Below are 20,176 nucleotides of genomic sequence, written 5' to 3'. Positions count from 1 at the left end.
GGTCACTTTGTAGGAAAGATGAGCATTTCAGGAAATCACTCGATCTCCCAATATTTTTTCTTTGTATGATACAAAGCAAAGCAAGGCAAGGCTGTAGGTAGAGAGCTGGCTTTGAAGGGCATTGGGGACAGTACACCCGAGTATCCCTCCTCCGTCCTTGTTTTGTACACACCTTTGTAGTGATACACAAAATTGCAAATTTGCCAATCAGGGCTTTAGATGACAGCATTAGCCGCTGAAAGCCAATAGTTTATTCAAAGTATGTGCCAAAAATGCTGACAGTAGTCTGTTGTAGCACTTCCATGACGCAGTAGTGAGCTACAAGAAATATGCAGGCCTAGTAGGAGTGGTAGGTCACATTATGCATTGTAGATAGACAGGCAGGGCGAAGGCCCCAGTTCTGTAGCTAATAGACATTATTGGAGTGTTTGGAACATTATGGCACCTATATAGCGCTTAGATAGCCAATCTTAAGCGCTATGAACACTAAGCTATGAGTGCATGCCTTTTAGAGCTTGCTCACATAGGGTTAATTCATCTCGACTTCTCTTAGAATATTCTGCCTTTCTAACTGTAGCCCTGCATGGTTTCGTAAACAAATCCTCTTTTCTCTGGGAAGGCACTGATAAGACATTCCTGAGTTTTCGTGCAGATGGGCTCCAAGCAGGGAGGGGCACAGAAAAGGAGCACAGTGGAAATTCACAGAGTTGGGTTTTTCCATGAGCAAGCCTATATTTTGCACAGGGAAGGTTCTGGAACTGTGCGTCATGGACTGACAGCACGAGATTATAAAAATGCATGCCCACATGACTCAGGTGGGAGATCGATCTGTGGACTTGGTTCAAGCAAAATCGAGTGTCCAGAACCTGCTGCTCTGTCAGCACCCTGCAGCGCTGTCCTCTGAGCAGGGCTGGCAACAGCTAGCTTATGAGGGCCAGGGTCTCCCAGTGCTGATTGAAGGGGCGTAAGACTGTGCTTCTCTATGTTTCTCTAAGTTCTATGTTTCTCTATATTTTGTATTTCTCTATGTTTTGTGTTTTATAATCTTCTCTAACTTGAATCCCAAGATGTTGCTGAAATTCACTGTTTAGAATAAATGCTAAAACTTTTTGAAGGTGTCATTTGTCACTAGCATGAGTTCACTGCTCAGCACAATAGAACCTGTATTTTGGGCTGAATTGGGTAATTTTTGCTCTCAAGGGCTGGTCCCGAGGAAGATTTTCCCAATATCAAGACAACCTTACATCTTCTGTATGGTTGTGTCTTCCTGGGGATGGCAGGCACATAATCAGCAAAGTGTCATTCTTGCAATCTGGCTACATCCTCCACTTCTGCAAAGTTGGGAGTTGATACATGCACAACGGTCAGCGAAGTTAAAACTGCTAATTCAAACTTCAAAAATGTCAGTTTGTTTTCTAGAGCGGCTGCACGATATACAACATATGCATTGTATGTATCTAGATGCATAAGGTAAACTGCCAACTTCTTGTACCAATGCCCACAACTGCTAAAGTTGTCTGCCCAGATGGGAGAGGGTAGCCTGCTCTTACATGCCTACAACTGCGTAAGTTGCCCAGAACTATAAATCTTTATAAACAAATGTTGAAAGCGGGCAGCAACAATCCCATATAAACTACAGTAAAGACAGTGTTTTGTAGTTCCCTGCAGTGCCTTGTTAACTTATTGTTCTACATTTATTAGAACATTGGCTTCTGTCCTAGAAAAACCCTATATAGCAGTGAACGACTTTATTTTTAAAACAGGACTGTGGTTTACTAGGCTCAAGGTCAGGTTGGCACTCAGCCCATACTATTGAAAGCATGTTTTAAAACTCTAATCTAATGGACTGCAAGATTGCTCGAGTAAAAACTGGCAGCTTGCGTTCTCTAAATATGAACGCTTTTGCATAGTGTCTTGTGCTTTGGCTCAAAATGTCACTTTAAGAGATTGTTAGACACATTACATGCCAAGTTGCTCAGAAGGGCTGTAGCGGAAAATTCTGTTTGCACATCATATAAAATGTTTCATGGGGAAATGATACGGAGTATTGAATGGAGGCTGCATAATCTGTGACTCAAGTGGCAGGGAAGGTAATGTGGACTATGTACCTGTCTGGAAACTCGTGGCTCAGTGCTGCATGAGTGCAGCGAGAGCTATTAGAAGATTGGTTCATCAAATGTCAGGTTATCTTAGAAAAACATTTATGGGCCTCATTACGAGGTAGGTGGTAAGGGATTACCGGCACCGGTAAGGACACCGGTGATCCCTTACCACCCTATTCCGAGGTCCCTTAGCGGGCCCCTTCGTTTACGCCTGGATTCACCAGACATTATGGAAAGGACCCGTTAAGGGACTTCAGAGCTAATAACGGTACTGCAAATTGCAGTACCGTTATTAGCTCCATCCCTATTCCCATTGAGCTCTATGGGGGCTTGAATGGGAATGGGGAATGGTTCCCGGAATGGGGAATTAACGGGTCCTCCAAGGTTGGAATGACCAGGTAAATCCCTATTTCCAGACCCCGGAATGCGGTAAGGGGGTAGCCATGGTGCTAATAGCACCATAGATACCTCCTACCTCGTAATGAGGCCCATTGACTCTTAAGCCAAAACAAATGTGTTGGGAATGGTACTGTTGTAACCTTAGGAGTTAGGTGAAAAATGTGGGAGGAGGGAGATACTAGCTCAGTTGGGTGTTTGCTGATTTTAGTGCATTTTGGTAAGCCTTATCTTTGGTGAAGTGAGGGTATTGTAGAGTGCAATGTATCATTGCAGTGATGTCTGTCACTGGGTGTGAAGGGAATTAGAGGTGTTTAGGGCTAGCAGATATATGTGAGAAATGTTTGGAACCTCGTTATAGGAGGACATGTGATGCAACGTGCATGGAGGTGCAATGTGATGCTTCCGGTACCATATGTTTGTGATACTTATGGTGAATGTGGTCATGTCAAATGTAATGCTGCGGTGCAAAATGTTGGTGATATGGGAAAAATTGGTGCAGTGCCATTGTGCACACTGTTAGAGATATTTCAATGGTGATGAGGAGTGTTGACCATGTGCACGCCGTGATAGTATGGCATGGTACGTTAACATGTGTTTGGTGATGAGCTGTGTTTGTGCTGTGTCATGGATACTGGATATTGTGGGCGTATGATATGATATGTCATTATAACGTGCCTATACACAAGTGTTTCAAGGCTCGACGAGGCAAGGTAGGGGGAACAGGGGGAAGACAAAGGATCCTACTAGGCCAGGTGTCATTGAGATCACAATTATGGGAACTCACGTCCTCTGCACTCTATGTGGGTGGCTCTAAAAAGAGACCTACTAATTGGGTAAAAATTGGTAGATTTACTCTAATAACATTTTTTAGACCATCACATATATTTATGTATACAAATAATTCTAAACCAAAGTCAACATATATCAAATATAATGACACTATTCAACTTCTTTAACAGTAATCAAGTAAATTTATTGTTTGAAAGGCCCAACGCGTTTCGTGAAACAATCACTTCTTCAGGGACGTCTGAACTGTTATTCACAATTTTCCAAAATATATCTAAAGAAAAAAATATACAAATTAGTGTAAATTAGATGCTATATGCCAATATAGTTCAAAACAGCATCATTCTTCATTAATATTGACCATTTTAAATCAATTTGTTGTGTGGACCCTTGGGGCATAAATTTGCAGACCTCATATTCATTATTTGACAATGCAAAAGTTATGAACCCTAGACCAAAGAGACATCTTACTCTGTGACTTTGCAAAGTGGCCACACACACATTACAATTCTGATGGCATATTTACCTAGAAAATCCCTATGCGGTTAATCCTTATTAGTGTTTTGTTATTGGAAAGAGTTACAAATGCATCTTCATACCCTGGTCTGAAATTAAAAACAACCAGGGTCTCAAACATATGATGCAGAATTCCAGTAAAAGTCAAAAAAGAAGAAGAAAGGATGTCAATTAGTCAACTTACATCCATCGGATGCCCAATACAAGTAAGAGCTGTAAATCCAAGCGTCAGAAAGAATCCAGACGGTTAGCGATTGGTACAATTGTCCCGGTATAGACAGGATTAAAAAACTACAATAGGAAACAATAAGCCATAACGTAAAATAGAACCCCCAAGAGTTCTTGAAGGTAAGATCTTGGCAGTCTGAATCATAACTATTTACTCGCAATAATGGAAACATATTGGTTTCTGATTTTTTCTACTGCATTGCTACTTCTTGTTGGGCCATATAGACACAACAATTAGGTATTAACAGGAGAGTATACTCATGCCATTTTTTCCTTCTGTATCTGACCTTAAGTTAACTTGACTCACAAACATTTTTAATTTTACTGATGACATGTCTTCTCCCAACTTCAGCACAAATAACATTATGAATCGTGCTTACGTCTCGACACTACTTGCATAAATATGGGTTTCCAATGTACTTCGGTCGCTAACCGCCTGGATTCTTTTTGACGCTTGGATTTACAGCTGTTACTTGTATTGGGCATCCGATGGATGTAAGTTGACTAACTGACATCACTTCTTCTTTTTTGACTTTTACTGGAATTCTGCATCATATGTTTATGAGACCCTGGTTGTTTTTAATTTCAGACCACGGTATGAAGATGCATTTGTAACTCTTTCCAATAACAAAACACTAAAAAGGATTAACCAGGTAGGGATTTTCTAGGTAAATATGCAATCAGAATTGTAATGTGTGTGTGGCCACTTTGCAGAGTCACAGAGTAAGATGTCTCTTTGGTCTAAGGATCATAACTTTTGCATTGTCAAATAATGAAAATGAGGTCTGCAAATTTATGCCCAAAGGGTCAACACAACAAATTGATTTAAAATGGTCAATATTAATGAAGAATGATGCTGTTTTGAACTGTATTTGGCATATAGCATCTAATTTACACTAATTTGTATATTCTTTTCTTTAGATATATTTTGAAAAATTGTGAATAACAGTTCAGACGCCGCTGAAGAAGTGATTGTTTCACGAAAGGCATTGGGCCTTTCAAACAATAAATTGACTTAATTACTGTTAAAGAAGTTGAATAGTGTCATTATATTTGATATATGTTGACTTTGGTTTAGAATTATTTGTATACATAAATATATGTGACGGTCAGAAAAATTTTATTAGAGTAAATCTACCGATTTTTACCCAATTAGTAGGTCTCTTTTTAGAGCCACCCATATAGAGTGCAGAGGACGGGAGTTCCCATAATTGGGAACTTATTTCTTTTTGTATATTGTCACAACCCATATGCCAGGGTTGTTCATTTTTCTCCTCCGCACCTTAAAACTGCCTAAGTTTACCACCATTTCTTCTAAAAACCACCTTCTAAAAAACAATATCCATATTACGGTGTGCAGGTTGTTTTTCTTTCTCCTGACATTGAGATCATGCAAGCGCAGAGGAGGGGGAAGGGAAGAGTGCGGGGGGAAAGGGGTGGGGGCAGTGCAGCACATAGGATAAAAGTAAAATAAATAAAGACAATAAATAAGACAATAAAAGTGCAGCCAGTCGGTGGCAAGTGCAAGGGTAAGTGCAGACACCAGGTGTCAAGTGCTAGTAGGGGCTGTAGGTATATAGAAACAGTCCCCAAGTGCAAGGGTTGCCAGGGCGGGCAGTGCGGGTGTGCACCTGGTGGGGAGGGGACCTGGTCCCGAGATCAGAGTGTAGCCAGGTAACTAGTGCAGTTTCAGATTTAGCCAGGATATCAGCAGGGGAGAGGAGGAGAAAAAGCAGAAGCAAAGAGGAAGGTTTTGAGCTGCTTCCGGAAGTGGAGATGGTTAACCTCAAGTTTCCGAGAGGCAGGGAGGCTGTTCCAGAGGGAGGCCTCAGCAGAGGAAAGAGATCTACCACCAACTCGCTGCTTGGAGACGCGACTAACCCTGAGGGAGTTGGAGGCAGAAGAGCGAAGAGCTTGAGAAGGAAGATATTTAGGAAGAGAGAGTTGAAGATATTGAGCTCCCAGGCTCCAGAAGGCCTTGTGGACAATGCAGAGGGTTTTGAACTTAATCCTCTCTGCCACTGGGAGCCAGTGCTGAGATTTCTGTCCTGGAGAGATACGATCCCTGGGCTTGAGGCCAAGGAGAAGTCTCGCAGTCCTGTTTTGGATGAGTTGCAGAGGGTGGAGAGTTAGAGGCAGGCAGATTTAGAAAGAGGCTGCTGCAATAGTCCAGCCTAGAGAGAACCAGAGCTCTGGAGACAGTGAGCTTCTGAGGGAAGGAGAGGGAAGTAAGAATACCTCTGAGGAGGTGCTGCTAATATAGAGAGCAAACATGCCCAGTTTGGTACTACAAAGAACGTTGTTTTAGTGCACACTAGAGATATTGATGCTAGTAGTGATACATGCTTTGTTTCTGGTGGGTTGGTGATGGGGAGTTGTGAGAAGGCATACAGGGTATGTGTGTTGTGTGCTGTGTGTTGGTTATGAGGCGTGTTGCCTGTGGGAACTCTAAGTTAAGGGACTCGGACAGACGTCAAGTATGGTAAGTGAGCAGAGGTGCGTGCCCGCAATGGCAGTTAGAGATTGTGTAACATGGCCAAGTCCATGTATAGTACTGGTGAGGTGAAGTGTGTGGGAGAAAGAATATCTGCGTATTAGAATCAAGTCAAGTGGTTGTCAGAACTTTATAATATCCACAAGATAATGAGCTAATTTTGCCACAGGAAGAACACCCTAGCCCTAGCAGGGGTGCCCGTCCCTAGACGGCGGATGGTGCAGCGCCTACATAAGGAGGATAGGTCAGGAGCCTGTCCCTGACTCTATACAATGTGTGCAGATTGTTACGATTGGATCACACTCAACATTTAAAAAGTAGCCAAAAGTCAACCACCCAAGGTAAAGGTCTCTTCGAGAGTGTAATTAGATCTTGTAGAGGAACCTGGCTGCATCAACTAACATGTGGTAGCTAGGGTCATAGGGCTTTGCTCTAAATGTTTAATCACCCTAATGTCTCCCGTTATCTGCATGTTGGTGGTTGTCAAAAAAGAAAACAATAACAAGAAACAAAAGTCTTTGAAAACACAAAGCCCAAAGCTATGGGACTTACTAATAAAAGGCTCACTGCATGCGAGTCTAATTCCTTTACACTGTGCCCCCTGTCTGTGTCAGGAGTATCTGTTGAGTTGTGATAGATCATTAATACGCAGATATTCTTTGTGTACCAGAACTGTTTCTTAACTGTTAGGGAAGGCAGTAGTACTTCCAGCTCTTGTAGCCCAATAAACCCTGTTGTTATTTCGAGGTGAAGTGTGTGTCAGCAATGGCCACCCTAGTGGTTGAGTAGTGGTGATATAGATGTGGGTCACAGTTATTGTGTTCACCATAACTGTGAGGTGAGCTGTGTGCCAGCAATGACCACCGTGTGGTTGAGGAGTGAGTAGCGATGGAGATGGCTGTCTTGAAAAGGGGAAAATCTTCCTCAGGACCAGCCCTTGAGAGCAAGAATTACCCAATTCAGCCCAAAATACAGGTTCTATCGTGCTGAGCAGTGAACTCATGCTAGTGCAAAAAATGACACCTTCAAAATGTTTAGCATTTATTAGACAAAAAAGCATAAACAGTGAATTTAGCAACACTTTGGAATTCAAGTATTAGCGAAGATTACAAAGCTCATTAGAGCAAACACAAAATATAGAGAAACATAGAACTTAGAGAAACATAGAGAAATACAGTCTTACGCCCCTTCAATCAGCACTTGGAGACCCTGGCACTCATAAACTAGCTGTTGCCAGCTCTGCTCAGATGACAGCGTTGCAGGGTGCCGACAGAGCATCAGGTTTCCGGACACTCGCTCTTGCTCGAACCAAGTCCACGGATCGATCTCCCGCCCAGTTCTGGGTGAGTGCACCTTTTGTGTTCATGTGCCATCAATCAGCATGACGCACAGTTCCAGAACTTTCCCTGTGCAAAATATAGGCTTGCTCATGGAAAAACCCAACCCTCTCTGAGATGCTCCCTGATCGCTCCTACCCCTCCCTTGGAGCCCTCTCCACGAAAGCACTGGAATGTCCTTATCAGCGTGTGGGCAAGGCCGTAACAGGCCTTCTCAGGGAAACAGGATTTGTTTACATAGCCATGCAGAGCTACAGAAAGGCAGAATATTCTAAGGGAAGCCGAGATGAATTAACCCATGTGAGCAAACTCTAAAAGGCATGCACTCATAGCTTAGTGCCCATAGCGCTTCAAAAGGTCTAAGCGCTATATAGGTGCTATAATGCTCCAAACCCTCCAATAATGTCTCCATTAGCTACAGAACTGGGGCCTGTCTGGTGCCTGTCTATGCACAATGCATAATGTGACCTGCCACCCCTACTAGGCGCTACCACAGATTACTGTCAGCATTACTTTCAGCATTTAGCACATACTTTGAATAAACTATTGGCTTTCAGCGGCTAATGCTGTCATCTAAAGCCCTAATTGGCAAATTGGCACTTTGCATATCACGACATTGGTATTTCATAGTTGGAGGGAACATAATTAGAAAACTCTCTAGCAGGGTAAATCAGCATAGGTGTGTATATGGTTGAGTCAATGTATGTTGCCATCTGTGTATGAATGTGTTGTATGTGAATGTGCTTGGAAAAGAAGGGAGGGGTGTTGTATATGTCTTGTTTGTTTGTGTCTGAGCTGCTGATTGTTGATGTGCACAATGTCAGAATGAGTGTGAGTTGTAAAGGCATCAGGAAGTAGAGACAGAGAATTGGGTAAAGCTTGCGTCACAAACTTATATTTAAATAAAATGAAGGGTGGAAAAAAGCCTAAGTTGCCCAATGCTATGGTAGAATTTCCCTACTTAACGGAAACTAATGAGAGTCTGTGTCAGAAAGTCAAAAGCAAATATCTGTCTACGTCCAAAACCTATACTTGCCCTCACAACTACTTGAATATAATATGTAGGCATGTCAGCATCAAAATGAGAAGTGTCAAAATAAAGTTCTGAGTTTCTTCCAGTTCTCGGTTAAAAACCCTTCCCTAAGATTCAAGATACTTCACTTTGTCAAAAAGAGGGGTGCTTTCCCCAAGCTTTCAAGTCTCTCAATGTTCCAAAACAATGCAATTTCTTGGGATACTTCCCAGCTTTGCTGGCGGAGTTGCCTTTCATCAATTTCACTAATAACATAAAGATTAAAATCACCCAAGTTCTCCTTGACAGTCAAACACATGCTTATGGGTGAGTTAAGTGTCTTTTCCTCTAGGCGGGTGTATTCGGTCTGGGCGCAGTTGTCGGACCACACGGTCCACCCATTACAGGACATCCCCCTGACACACCTTATTTGCATCTTTTTCACTGTTACACAGCCACTGTTTCAGCTTCACAGTGGTATTTGATGTATCCTCTTGCAGCCTCCCCAATACTTGTTTTGCCAGCATTCACTTGTTCTACTTTCAACTGTTCGCAAAGCTTTTACCACTGCTTATTCTTTCAGTTTCCACAGTTCTTTATATTCTTATGGCACTTGCCAATACTGGTTTTCTTCAGGTTACACAATTAACAGTTCCTTTGCATTAGGGAATATAATAAACTGCTTTCAATCCAACTGGTATTCAATCATACTTGCTTTCTTTCAGTTCGGTATCAAATCCACAATGGTTCAGTTCATTCCATTTAGTTACCTTAACTCAATTGTCATCAACTTACCAGTTGACTCTCTGGCTAGTAATTTGCACCCTGCTCACAGGCATTTTCATAAAACTTCTATTTTCTTTGGCCCTGTATTGGCCTTATCAATCTCCTCTTGTTCACAGTTTGGTATTTACAACAAAACCCTTTTATTGAGTGTTCTCAGCCTTCAGGTTATCGTAATGTCATAAGACTATTTCAAACTGGACCGGCTTTCATACAGCCTAAACGGTCCTTCGCTCCCTTGTGAGTGACTTAGCCTGCAGAAAGCATGCGGTTCCCCCCCAGCACCCTGGAGTCATTCAGGCTCCATTGACTCACCGGGTACGCTGTCTCTGGGTGCTGCTCTCCATGTTGGCAGACTCTATGTGGCTGTCGCTGCTTCCGGCTCGGTGCGCCCCTGTTCCAGGATCTCTGCCACCTCAGTAATATGGCGAAGGAGTACATCCGACTCCAGGAAGTGTGCAGACCAGTTCTGCTATCAGAGACCTTTCTGCCGCTCCAGCCACACTCCGTTTCCGTGCGCTTATCCCTGGTCTGACCTACAGCTTCTCCTGCAAGCGTTCCACATGCAATCTCTCTGGCGAACTCCCAGGCAATCTTATTAGCCACACCTGAGCGGGCCAATTTTATCATCTCCTGGGCCCCAGGTGCAGGCAATGTTCCTTTACTGAATAACATCTTAGTACTCACATCTCTCTTCCTCGTCCCAGTAACAGAGTGGTGTTTGTGTATGTCTGAATTAATAAAGAGGGGATGTATGTTTCTAGGTTGACTCTTCCTCATCTCAGTACCTGACTGGTGTGTATAGGCAGAGTTGTTCCAGAAAAATAGGGAAGAGATTGGTAATAGCCTATAAAAGTCTGTGGGACATTTGACTCCTTGTTGAAGGGAAATGGGGGATACCGTATATCACCCAAGGGTGCCTCATCCCAACTCCCCAAGACTCCTCCAACCAGGTGATCCTACATCGCATAGTCACCCCCAGGGTCAGGATCTGCAATCGACAGCCTTTGCCTGGCCACATGGGAGGAGGATATATTGGGCAAAGAAGTGAAGACGCCCTCAGATTCCTCACAGAAGTTATAGCAGAATGGGCAGAATATGAACCATCCCATGGTTCCATTAAGAGAGCGTCAGTTAGAGAGATGCGACCTGGGTGGTGGGCGGTGATGGGTCGTCCTTGTAAGAAATGAAGGACTTACAAAGTAACCTCGATAAAGCAACTATCAAGACATACTTTAGTGACGCAGAGTATGACTTAGAACAGTTATCAATAGACTAAGAACAAACAGGTTGACAAGGAGTGAGCAAGCATAACATTTGGTACACCAGTCTTTGCCTAAATGTCTTTAGAATTTGAAATACGTTCTAGTGTAAATGAGGTCAGCTACGTTTTTCTGTTCATATATTATACATTTAATGATTAGGTTCTTAGAGATTTAGGAATAAGGCACTGTTTTAATATTACATTCACGTGCACTATTTAAAACCTTAAAATGTAATACGATTTATATGTTTTGCTACCTGCATTGGACTTCTCTCGGGTCACCCTTGGGGGCCCTTCCTTTCCATCTGGACGGGTTAATGGACAGTACCGACGCGTGTAGAGCTGGTATGACTACTTAAAACCAGCAGTGGTTTACCGGCCTTTTATTTGAACCACTATTTTTCTTTGAGAAGACTTCCTACCAGAGAGTGAGGGCAAGCATAGGTTTAGACACAGACTGACTTTTGTTTTGGACTTTCAGACATTGACGGCCACTAGAAACAGGAGTTGAAGGACCAATCCCTTTAGAGTTAGGGCCAGTTAGGTGTTAACGCAGCCCCCCCAGCATTGTAGTAAATAAAGCTTTTGAAACTATAACGCCTAAGGCTGTGTTTCTCTTGATACAATCCCTGTCTCATACTATTTCCAGTGACTGCTCTTGTAGTCAAAAATGTGTAACCTCAAGGGAAAGTCAGAAATACAAACATGAAAAAAATACATTTTTAAAGGTTTACAATCACATTCATTCTAACACAAAACTGGAATCAAGAAGGTACCCACACTAAATAAAAACATGATAGAACTCTGTTCCAGGAAGCAGTTTACATCAAAGCAAAGCGTGAAAAAAGAAATAGATGTATCATATGCATGGTGTGTAACCTGCGACTAGATGCCCTCGGGCTTTGTGCGCTCTTATAAATGTACACAATAAATAAATAAATAAATAAATAGGGGTACTCCAATGAATTTATTTCTCATGTTAACAGTGACATATTGGATAAAGCTCACTCTTCTTTTAACCAGCATTTAATTAATTATATAAACTCAGGTGGGTGAGCTTATTTAAATGAGACAAGTTATCTTTTCCAGGATGGATTTCATTTAGTAAACATTTGGTCCTCTATTCCTTCGTGGAATTTTGGGAGAACGGCTTTATTATCATTACCCCTACAAAACCGCCCTTATAGCCAGACAGGCATGTGCACACGTTATATTGCTTCACAGCTCAGTGAATATTTCTGTTCTGTTTGATCTTCCTACTCTGTTCACAATAAGCCATTTTTTAAAATACATTTTCATATCATTTTATTGAACACTTTTTGAATCTTTTTCATGCCCTTCACATCAAACCCATATCTTATCAAATTGTCTTTTAACAGTGGACGTGCATTCTCCCTTACGTAATTGTACCCCCATATGCTGATCCTCCACAAAGGCAAATATCTACTAATCCAAAGCATTGCAATAGAGATAGGAAAGAGTGTTGAGCAGTTTTTGGGATCCTGAGGAGACAGTACAGTAGAGTTGTAGAATGTGCTGCATAAAGGGAAATCTCTGCAGGGGTCAGGTAGAAGAGTGTACCAGATGGGGCGCACATTTTGCTTGGAAAGTCTTACTTCTGGAGCAATATTGCAGACTTACAGACTATTCACTTGCCCTACTTAAAACCTTAAAATGTAACAAGATTTATATTTTGTGTTAGCCGCCTTGGACTTCCGTGGGGTCACCCTTCAGGACCTTTCTTTACATCTGGACGGGTTAGTGGACAGTGCTGACGTGAATAGAGATGGGTCAAATTTAGTTTGATATATACATAAGTACTGTGCTGCCTCTTGTCTGCCAGGCAGATTGCATGGACCTGGTGCCAGCATTTTGTTCCATCGTGTCTGTTATTTTCTCTCACCACAGTCACTTCTACCTCACCAATTACACTTGCTATCATTCTGCCAAGTCGGCGTGTGCTTTTCAGGGTGAGCAAGGGTGTGCTGACACCCGTGACTTGTAACAGCATCATCTTCATCTGTTTATTTAGAGCGACCACTGTTTATAAGTACATCAACCATCCCGGGTCATACTCTGACTGTGTTGCTGCTCGCCCCTTTTTGTTTTCTACAGTGTCTTTTTGAGAGTTCCTTCCCTTAGAGCTTCTGACACATATGGATGAAGATAACACTTGGCACCACATGCAGTACCGGCCACAGCAGCCTATGGCGCACAGCATTCTTGTATAAATATGAATTGATTGCATGTATGCTGTATGAAACATATATTCTGAATTAATTAAATAGGATCCTGTGCATTTACAATTACACCCGCTGCTGTCAGAAATGTGTACTCTCAAGCAAAGGTCACAGAAATACAAACATGAAGATAATACATTTTAAAAACTGTTCAATCACATTCATTCTAACATAAAACTGGAATCATGAAGGCCACCACACTAATTAAAACAAATGATAGACCTCTGTTCTAGGAAGCAGTTTACACCAAAGCAAAACCAGAAAAAAAGAAACAGATTTAACATATACATGGAGGTACTCCTATGAATTTATTTTTCATGTTAACACATAGTGGTATACAGGATACAGCTCACTATTCTTTTAATCAGCATTTAATTCAGTGTATGAGCTCAGCTTTTCCAGGATGAATTTCAATTAGCAAATATGTGTCCACTATTCCTTCATGGAATATCGGGAGAACAGCTATATCATCATTAAGCCTACAAAACCTCCAATTTAGCCAGAAAGGCACCATTTAATTTACACAAGGTATATTGCCGCACAGCTCAGTGAACATTTCTATTCCATGTGTCCGTCCTACTCAATTTCACAATAGGTTCTTTTTTTACAAATACATTTTCATATCATGTAATTGAACACTTTTCAAATCTTTTTCATGCCATTGACACCAAATACATTTCTTATCAAATACTGTTTTAACAGTGGAATTGCACCATGCCTTACATAATTGTACCCCCATATGCTGATACTAGACCATGCAAATATCTACTAATCCAAAGCATTGCAATAGAGATAGGCAATAGTGTTGGGCAGTTTTAAGGATTCTGAGGAGACAGTAGAGTTCTAGAATTTGCTGCAAGAAGGGCAAATTGTTCAGTGGTCAGGTGGAAGGGTGTTCTAGATGAGGCACACACTTATTCTTGGAAAGTCTGGGGCAATATTGCAGATTTAAGGGTTCCATTCTCCAGGTTTTCCAATGATGAACATTGCTTTTCCATGTGTTGAGCAGGGCTTAGTTTAATTAGCCACGTGAGAATACAACATTCTCCAAACTGACATTAAACCTATTTCTGGGGGGTTTAAAAATGTAATTGGCATTCCCAGTGGATTTTATTTTATTTCAGTAAGAAATACTGTAACTAAAAACAGATACCTTTGTAATTCACACTTTTTTGCACCTAGCAATTGATGTGAACTAAAATATCCATTGTTACATTACAGTTTCTCTATAGATCAGGCAGGGATACTTTTAGAATGCCTTTCTGTATGCTGCGATCACTGAGCTGAGCATATCCATGGAGCCGAGCAGCTGGAAGAGGGGAGGCCAGCACCTATGTGTACATTGGGGAGATTAGTTACTTTTTTGTTGGGAGCATTTGACAATTTTGGGGAGAAAATGTGGCCAGTACACCCTGTATCTGGAAGGCTGGCATTAAAAGCTGCCAGCTTTTTTTCAAACTATATTTTCTATGCCAATCTTTCACCCAAACATGTATTGGTCCTAACAACAAATGGACATTAAATTCAAAATTAATTAAGGAAACGCATACAAGAAAGTATCTGAAGGCCACATGGTCTGTGGGGTAACGTGTAATCTCAGACACAGGGTATTGTAGATATATGGATCTAAAACCAAAAAGGCTACACCACCTGGCTACCTTCTGAAACAGAAAAGCCTCATCTGGAGGGGGTTCTATTTAACGGCACAGGGAGGGAAAGAGTGGAAGGGTGGACTGAAGAAACCGGGGAACCAGTACCATAAAAGGCACAATGACCAAGACCAAGTACCTTAAAACCCAATCAGAGAGCTCAGCACAAGCCTCTGCAAGTTGTAATGAATCAGAGTGATATGGCCACATTTCTGAACACCTGAAAGAAGGCCGGCTGTCAATTTCTACAGCACCTACATTGTATTCCCATAGGCCAGACAGCCAAGTACAAATGACATAGCCGTAGAGAAACAAATGAGGGTTATAGCAACTGACATCATAGAATCGAAGGATAAGAAAAGGGGGCGATTCTGCAACAATTTAAGGTGGAAATAAACTGCTGCCAACTACAGTGTGTGATGGACTAGTGAGAGATGAACACTGTGCTGTGACCAGTGAGATCTTGTTCACTCCTTCACAGACAGATCTGAATCTGCAGTTAAGCCATTGCTGAGGTTACAACTAACCGCAATAGGGTCTGAGTGTCGTGGGAGTGGTATCTGAATCTGTCTGAATAGATGGGCTTTGCCAGGGCAGGACATACAATCTTAAGAAGAGGGACAAAGGCAGAACCCTGGGGCATGCTGCATCTTGTATGCATTGACTTTCATATCAAATGCATCATAGTTAATTATTTTCTCTTAGCCTAGAACAGTTGCATTCAAACTGTGGGGCTGGCCCCCCTGGGGGGGCCTGAAGGGTGTCCAGGGGTGGCGTGAGGCTCTTTCAAAAGGGAGTACAGTGGGAGTACTGGTTTTAATAGAACATATAAGCATAAATTACATCTAGGGGCCCCAGCAGCAATATTTTTACTCAAGGGCACAGGGGGTGGCTCTGACAACAACATGTGTACTCAAGGGGGGCATAGCATAAAAACATTTGAATACCACTGGCCTTGAAGGATTGCAAAAAGAAGTAGGATGTGCCCCTTAGACTAAAAAGGAGCCAACGGTTAATGGTATCAAAGGAAACCAAGATAAACAAGAGGATATTAAAGTGCTCCTGCATTCACTGCACTGATGCAGGTTCTCATCTGTCCATGTTCTCTGGAAACAAATACACAAATGATTACTCATTTAGTGCTAGATGACATTTTGGTACTGAATTGGTATGCTCGTTCCCCAGAATATCAAATGACGGTCCAGATCCCAAGGCAAAGTGCTCCAGAGAAGTGCTTAACATAGAAATTACAGTTCCCATTAGTGTATTCCAGCAGGTATACATTTCTAACAGAAGTGATGCAACCAATTATAATTACCCGCTATTTGTGGGCCAATGGAAACTGGGAACAGCTGTGATGATACAGTCTACAAAGTTTTGGTCAATATCCATTCCAATCTCCGTCCCGCTGAAGAAGCACTTCCTCCTCTCTGAAGCTTCTTCAATTGCATAGGTTTCCTCACTTGCAGGTCCCCTCTCACAGCTGAAAAGAGCATCATGTTTGCAGAAGCATTTACCACAAGCACTACTGTGAAATGGTCCTTCACTTGAATGTTCGTGAAATAGTCCATCAGAGAATGTGATCCCATATTCTGTGCATTGATTAGGTTTGCCACCTGAATGTGTTCTCTGGTGGTGAAAATGTCCTTGTTCAACAAACCCTTTCCCAATTTCAGAGCCCAGATAAGGTTTCTCACTTGAATGTGTTCTCTGGTGGAGACTAAGTTCTCCCTTCTGAATAAACCATTCCCCAAATTCAGTGCACTCATGGGGTTTACCTGTGTGTGTTAACTGATGGTTAATAAGACCACCCTTCTGACTGAATCGTTTTCCACAGACAGAGCACAGATGAGGTTTCTCACCCGTATGTGTTCTCTGGTGGATAGTAAGATTTCCCTTCTGAATAAACCCTTTCCCACATATAGTGCACTGATAAGGTTTCTCACCCGTATGTGTTCTCTGGTGGAGACTAAGATCTCCCTTCTGAATAAACCTTTTGCCACATACAGTGCACACATGCGGTTTCTCACCTCTGTGTCTTAACTGATGGTAATTAAGAGTGCCCTTCTGACTGAATCCTTTCCCACATTCAGGGCACTGATAAGGTTTCTCACCAGTATGCGTTCTCTGGTGGCGAATAAGCTTTCCCTTTCCAAAAAATCCTTTTCCACAGTCAGTGCAATGATTAAGTTTCTCACGTAAATGTGTTATTTGGTGGTGAAGAAGATCTCCCTTTTCAACAAACTCTTTCCCACATTCAGAGCATCGATAAGGTTTCTCACTTGCATGTGTTCTCTGGTGGAGAGTAAGATCCCACTTCCGAATAAACCATTTCCCACATTCAGTGCACTCATGAGGTTTCCGATCTGTGTGTGTTAACTGATGGTTAATAAGACCACCCTTCTGACTGAATTGTTTCCCACATTCAGAGCACTGATGAGGTTTCTCGCCTGTATGTATTCTCTGGTGGATAATAAGAATTCCCTTCCTAATAAACGCTTTCCCACATTCAGTGCACTGATACGGTTTCTCACCTGTATGTGTCTTCTGGTGGAGAGTAAGATCTCCCTTCCTAATAAACCTTTTCCCACATTCAGTGCACTCATGAGGTTTCTCACCGGTGTGTGTTAACAGATGGTTAATAAGACTGGTCTTCTGACTGAATCTTTTCTCACATTCAGTGCACTGATGAGGTTTCTCACCTGTATGCGTTCTCTGGTGGCGAATAAGCATTCTCCTTCCAACAAATCCTTTTCCGCATTCAGTGCAATGATAAGGTTGCTCACCTGTATGTGTAAACTGGTGGTTAGTAAGACTTCTCTTCTGACTGAACCCTTTCCCACATTCAATGCACTGGTGAGGTTTCTCACCTGTATGTGTCCTCTGGTGGAGAGTTAGATCGCCCTTCTTAATAAACCCTTTCTCACATTCAGTGCACTGATACGGTTTCTCACCTGTATGTGTTTTCTGGTGGCCAGTAAGCTCTGCCTTCCGAAGAAACTGTTTCCCACATTCAGTGCACTGATATATTTTTACACCTGTGTGTGTTAACTGATGGGTAACAAGTCTTCCCTTCTGACTGAACCCTTTCCCACATTCACTGCACTTGTACGGTTTTTCACCTGTATGTCTTCTCTGATGGTAAATAAGCTGTCCCTTTTCAACAAACCCCTTTCCACATTCAGTGCAATGATGCGGTTCCTCACCTCTGTGTGTTAACTGATGGTTAACAAGTCTCCCCTTCCGACTGAATCCTTTCCCACATTCACTGCACTTGTACGGTTTTTCACCTGTATGTCTTCTCTGATGGTAAATAAGCTGTCCCTTTTCAACAAACCCCTTTCCACATTCAGTGCAATGATGCGGTTCCTCACCTCTGTGTGTTAACTGATGGTTAACAAGTCTTCCTTTCCGACTGAAACCTTTCCCACATTCAGTGCACCAATGTTGTTTCTTACTTGTATGTGTTCTCTGGTGTAAGCTATTCCCACCTTCAATGCACTGATAAGGACTTTCACCCATGTTCTCGCGTGGGAAATAAGTATGTTGTTACGATGGTAACTTTTCCCACAATCTGTGAACTGGTTATGTATCTCGCCTGTTTATTTTATCAGGGGCTAAATAACAGGACCCTTTCCACAGAACCTTTTCCAAAATTCAAACTGCAGATGAGCTTGCTTATGGGTAGTTCATTTCTGGTGAGACATAAGATGTGTCCTATTACTGAACCTTTAAAAGAATCAGTGCTTGGATATTGTGTCTTCCTTTGAATGTACAGGTGTAACAAATCATTTAAACAAACTACCCTTACATTCAAAATGTGTAAGGATATAGCACTCACATGTGTTATATTAGGAAAAGGCAAAACAAAAGGGCTTTCCAACAGTACAGCAAACACTGTTGCTTTCATTAGTCTATAATGCTATAGATTTAATGTATCTCTTTGTTGCTAGAGGTTACTACGAAGGTGTTGCATGAATGGAAACCATCACATAGTCAATAGGTTTCTCAATCCCAGTTCCAGAATCCATTGAAAATGAGACAAAGCACCAGACTTGTAATCTTCTAAGATGCTGGGAAATTGCACAATCAAAAAAGTTTTGCAGTGCATTAGTCCAGAGAATTTAACAATCATCGTTGTTGCATTTTTGGGGAATCAATCATTTACTGAAATAAAAAGAGATGGACATTAGTTTCAACATGTTCACAGTCACAGGAATCGCATGTAACATGCAGACTGGTTCTCAGTAGTAGTTGTGTGTCTTAGTTAATCATTCATGTAGCAACTAATAAAAGTTTGCCCTGCCATTTATTGGGGACAGGCACCCTAAGAGGTTACAGAGTAGTGGCTCTCCAATGGCGATGATAAAATACAATATGAAAGAGGTGATATGCAGTACTAAAATTGAGGTTAATTTTTATTTAGAACCTTGAAAATAAAAAGGAAGCCTGAATGAACAAAACAGGTTAAGTAGATATCTAAATCCTCGGGAATAGGCACATATGTTCTACCATATTACTTCCTCAGAATGGACTAAACTAGTATGTGAAAGTACCCAATTTCCATATACAAATGGAATGTGTTTCCATAAAGGCATGCGTTTCAAACTAGGTCAGAGGTTTGTTAACAACCATATACATTGTTTGATCAGTCTATTATGGTGACGAAGAATTACCTTTGAGCAAATATATATATATATTGCCACAAAGACAAATATGTAACCAACATCACTACTGAAGAAGCAAGGACTGATTTAAGATTTAAGGAAAAATCACTAATCTCTGGCTGGCACTACATTGACACATTGACTTTGCATCCAATATATTGCAAGCACATCCCTCTTTCCCCTGGTGAACAGAAAGAGCAAGCTTGTGCCGCAGACTGATAGAATGACATTGTTGGCAATGAGTCAAAGTGAATGGGAGATTGTTCCATTTCCTTCCTAATTGTTTATACAACTACCCGATTGCCAAACTACATGGAACCATACAGTCACTCAGGCCTCTGGTACTCTGGCCCCCAATTACCAGCACCTCAGGGTTTGCACCTGCCTCCCCCTCTATCCTAAAAGCAATTCCTACCCCTTCCCTCTTTTTGCAGAGCCGCATGAAAGGATGCAGACGTGGCAGGTGCCCTCGCCTGCCTTGCTCCTATATTCAGGAAACTGGTCTTTTTATAGAGTCTGGGCTAGGTTCACACTCCGATTGATCTGGGTGTCTGGGGGTTTCTCAGTCACAATATTGATGGTCTTTAGCATTTTGGTCCAAAGCTGTGGGAGGAAGTCTTTAAATAACATGGTAATCATTGTGTAATTATACAATGTGAAATGTGTATTTGTTGGGTTTGCTGCAGTTCTTCTCCCTCC

At 41.9% G+C, this 20,176-nt stretch overlaps 1 protein-coding gene and 1 pseudogene across 4 annotated transcripts in view; one reads left to right on the top strand and one right to left on the bottom strand.

Annotated features, from left to right (window-relative positions):
• LOC138570253 (zinc finger protein 850-like) overlaps nt 1-20,176 on the top strand; it is a 360,228-nt pseudogene that overhangs the window by 89,909 nt on the left and 250,143 nt on the right.
• Nucleotides 13,438-20,176, bottom strand: part of LOC138570251 (zinc finger protein 268-like) — a 54,841-nt gene continuing 48,102 nt past the window's right edge. For all 4 annotated transcript variants that reach the window (XM_069649005.1, XM_069649004.1, XM_069649002.1 and 1 more), the window contains exon 3: nt 13,438-18,977. In XM_069649005.1, the coding sequence (XP_069505106.1) occupies nt 16,125-18,332 (2,208 nt within the window). In that variant the 5' untranslated portion in view covers nt 18,333-18,977 and the 3' untranslated portion in view covers nt 13,438-16,124. The remainder of the gene's footprint in view (nt 18,978-20,176) is intronic.

The sequence above is a fragment of the Ambystoma mexicanum genome, chromosome 2q (assembly GCF_040938575.1).
Source record: "Ambystoma mexicanum isolate Mex_15411 chromosome 2q, UKY_AmexF1_1, whole genome shotgun sequence".
Classification (NCBI taxonomy): Eukaryota; Metazoa; Chordata; class Amphibia; order Caudata; family Ambystomatidae; genus Ambystoma; species Ambystoma mexicanum.
This window is presented reverse-complemented; position numbering and strand designations above follow the sequence as displayed.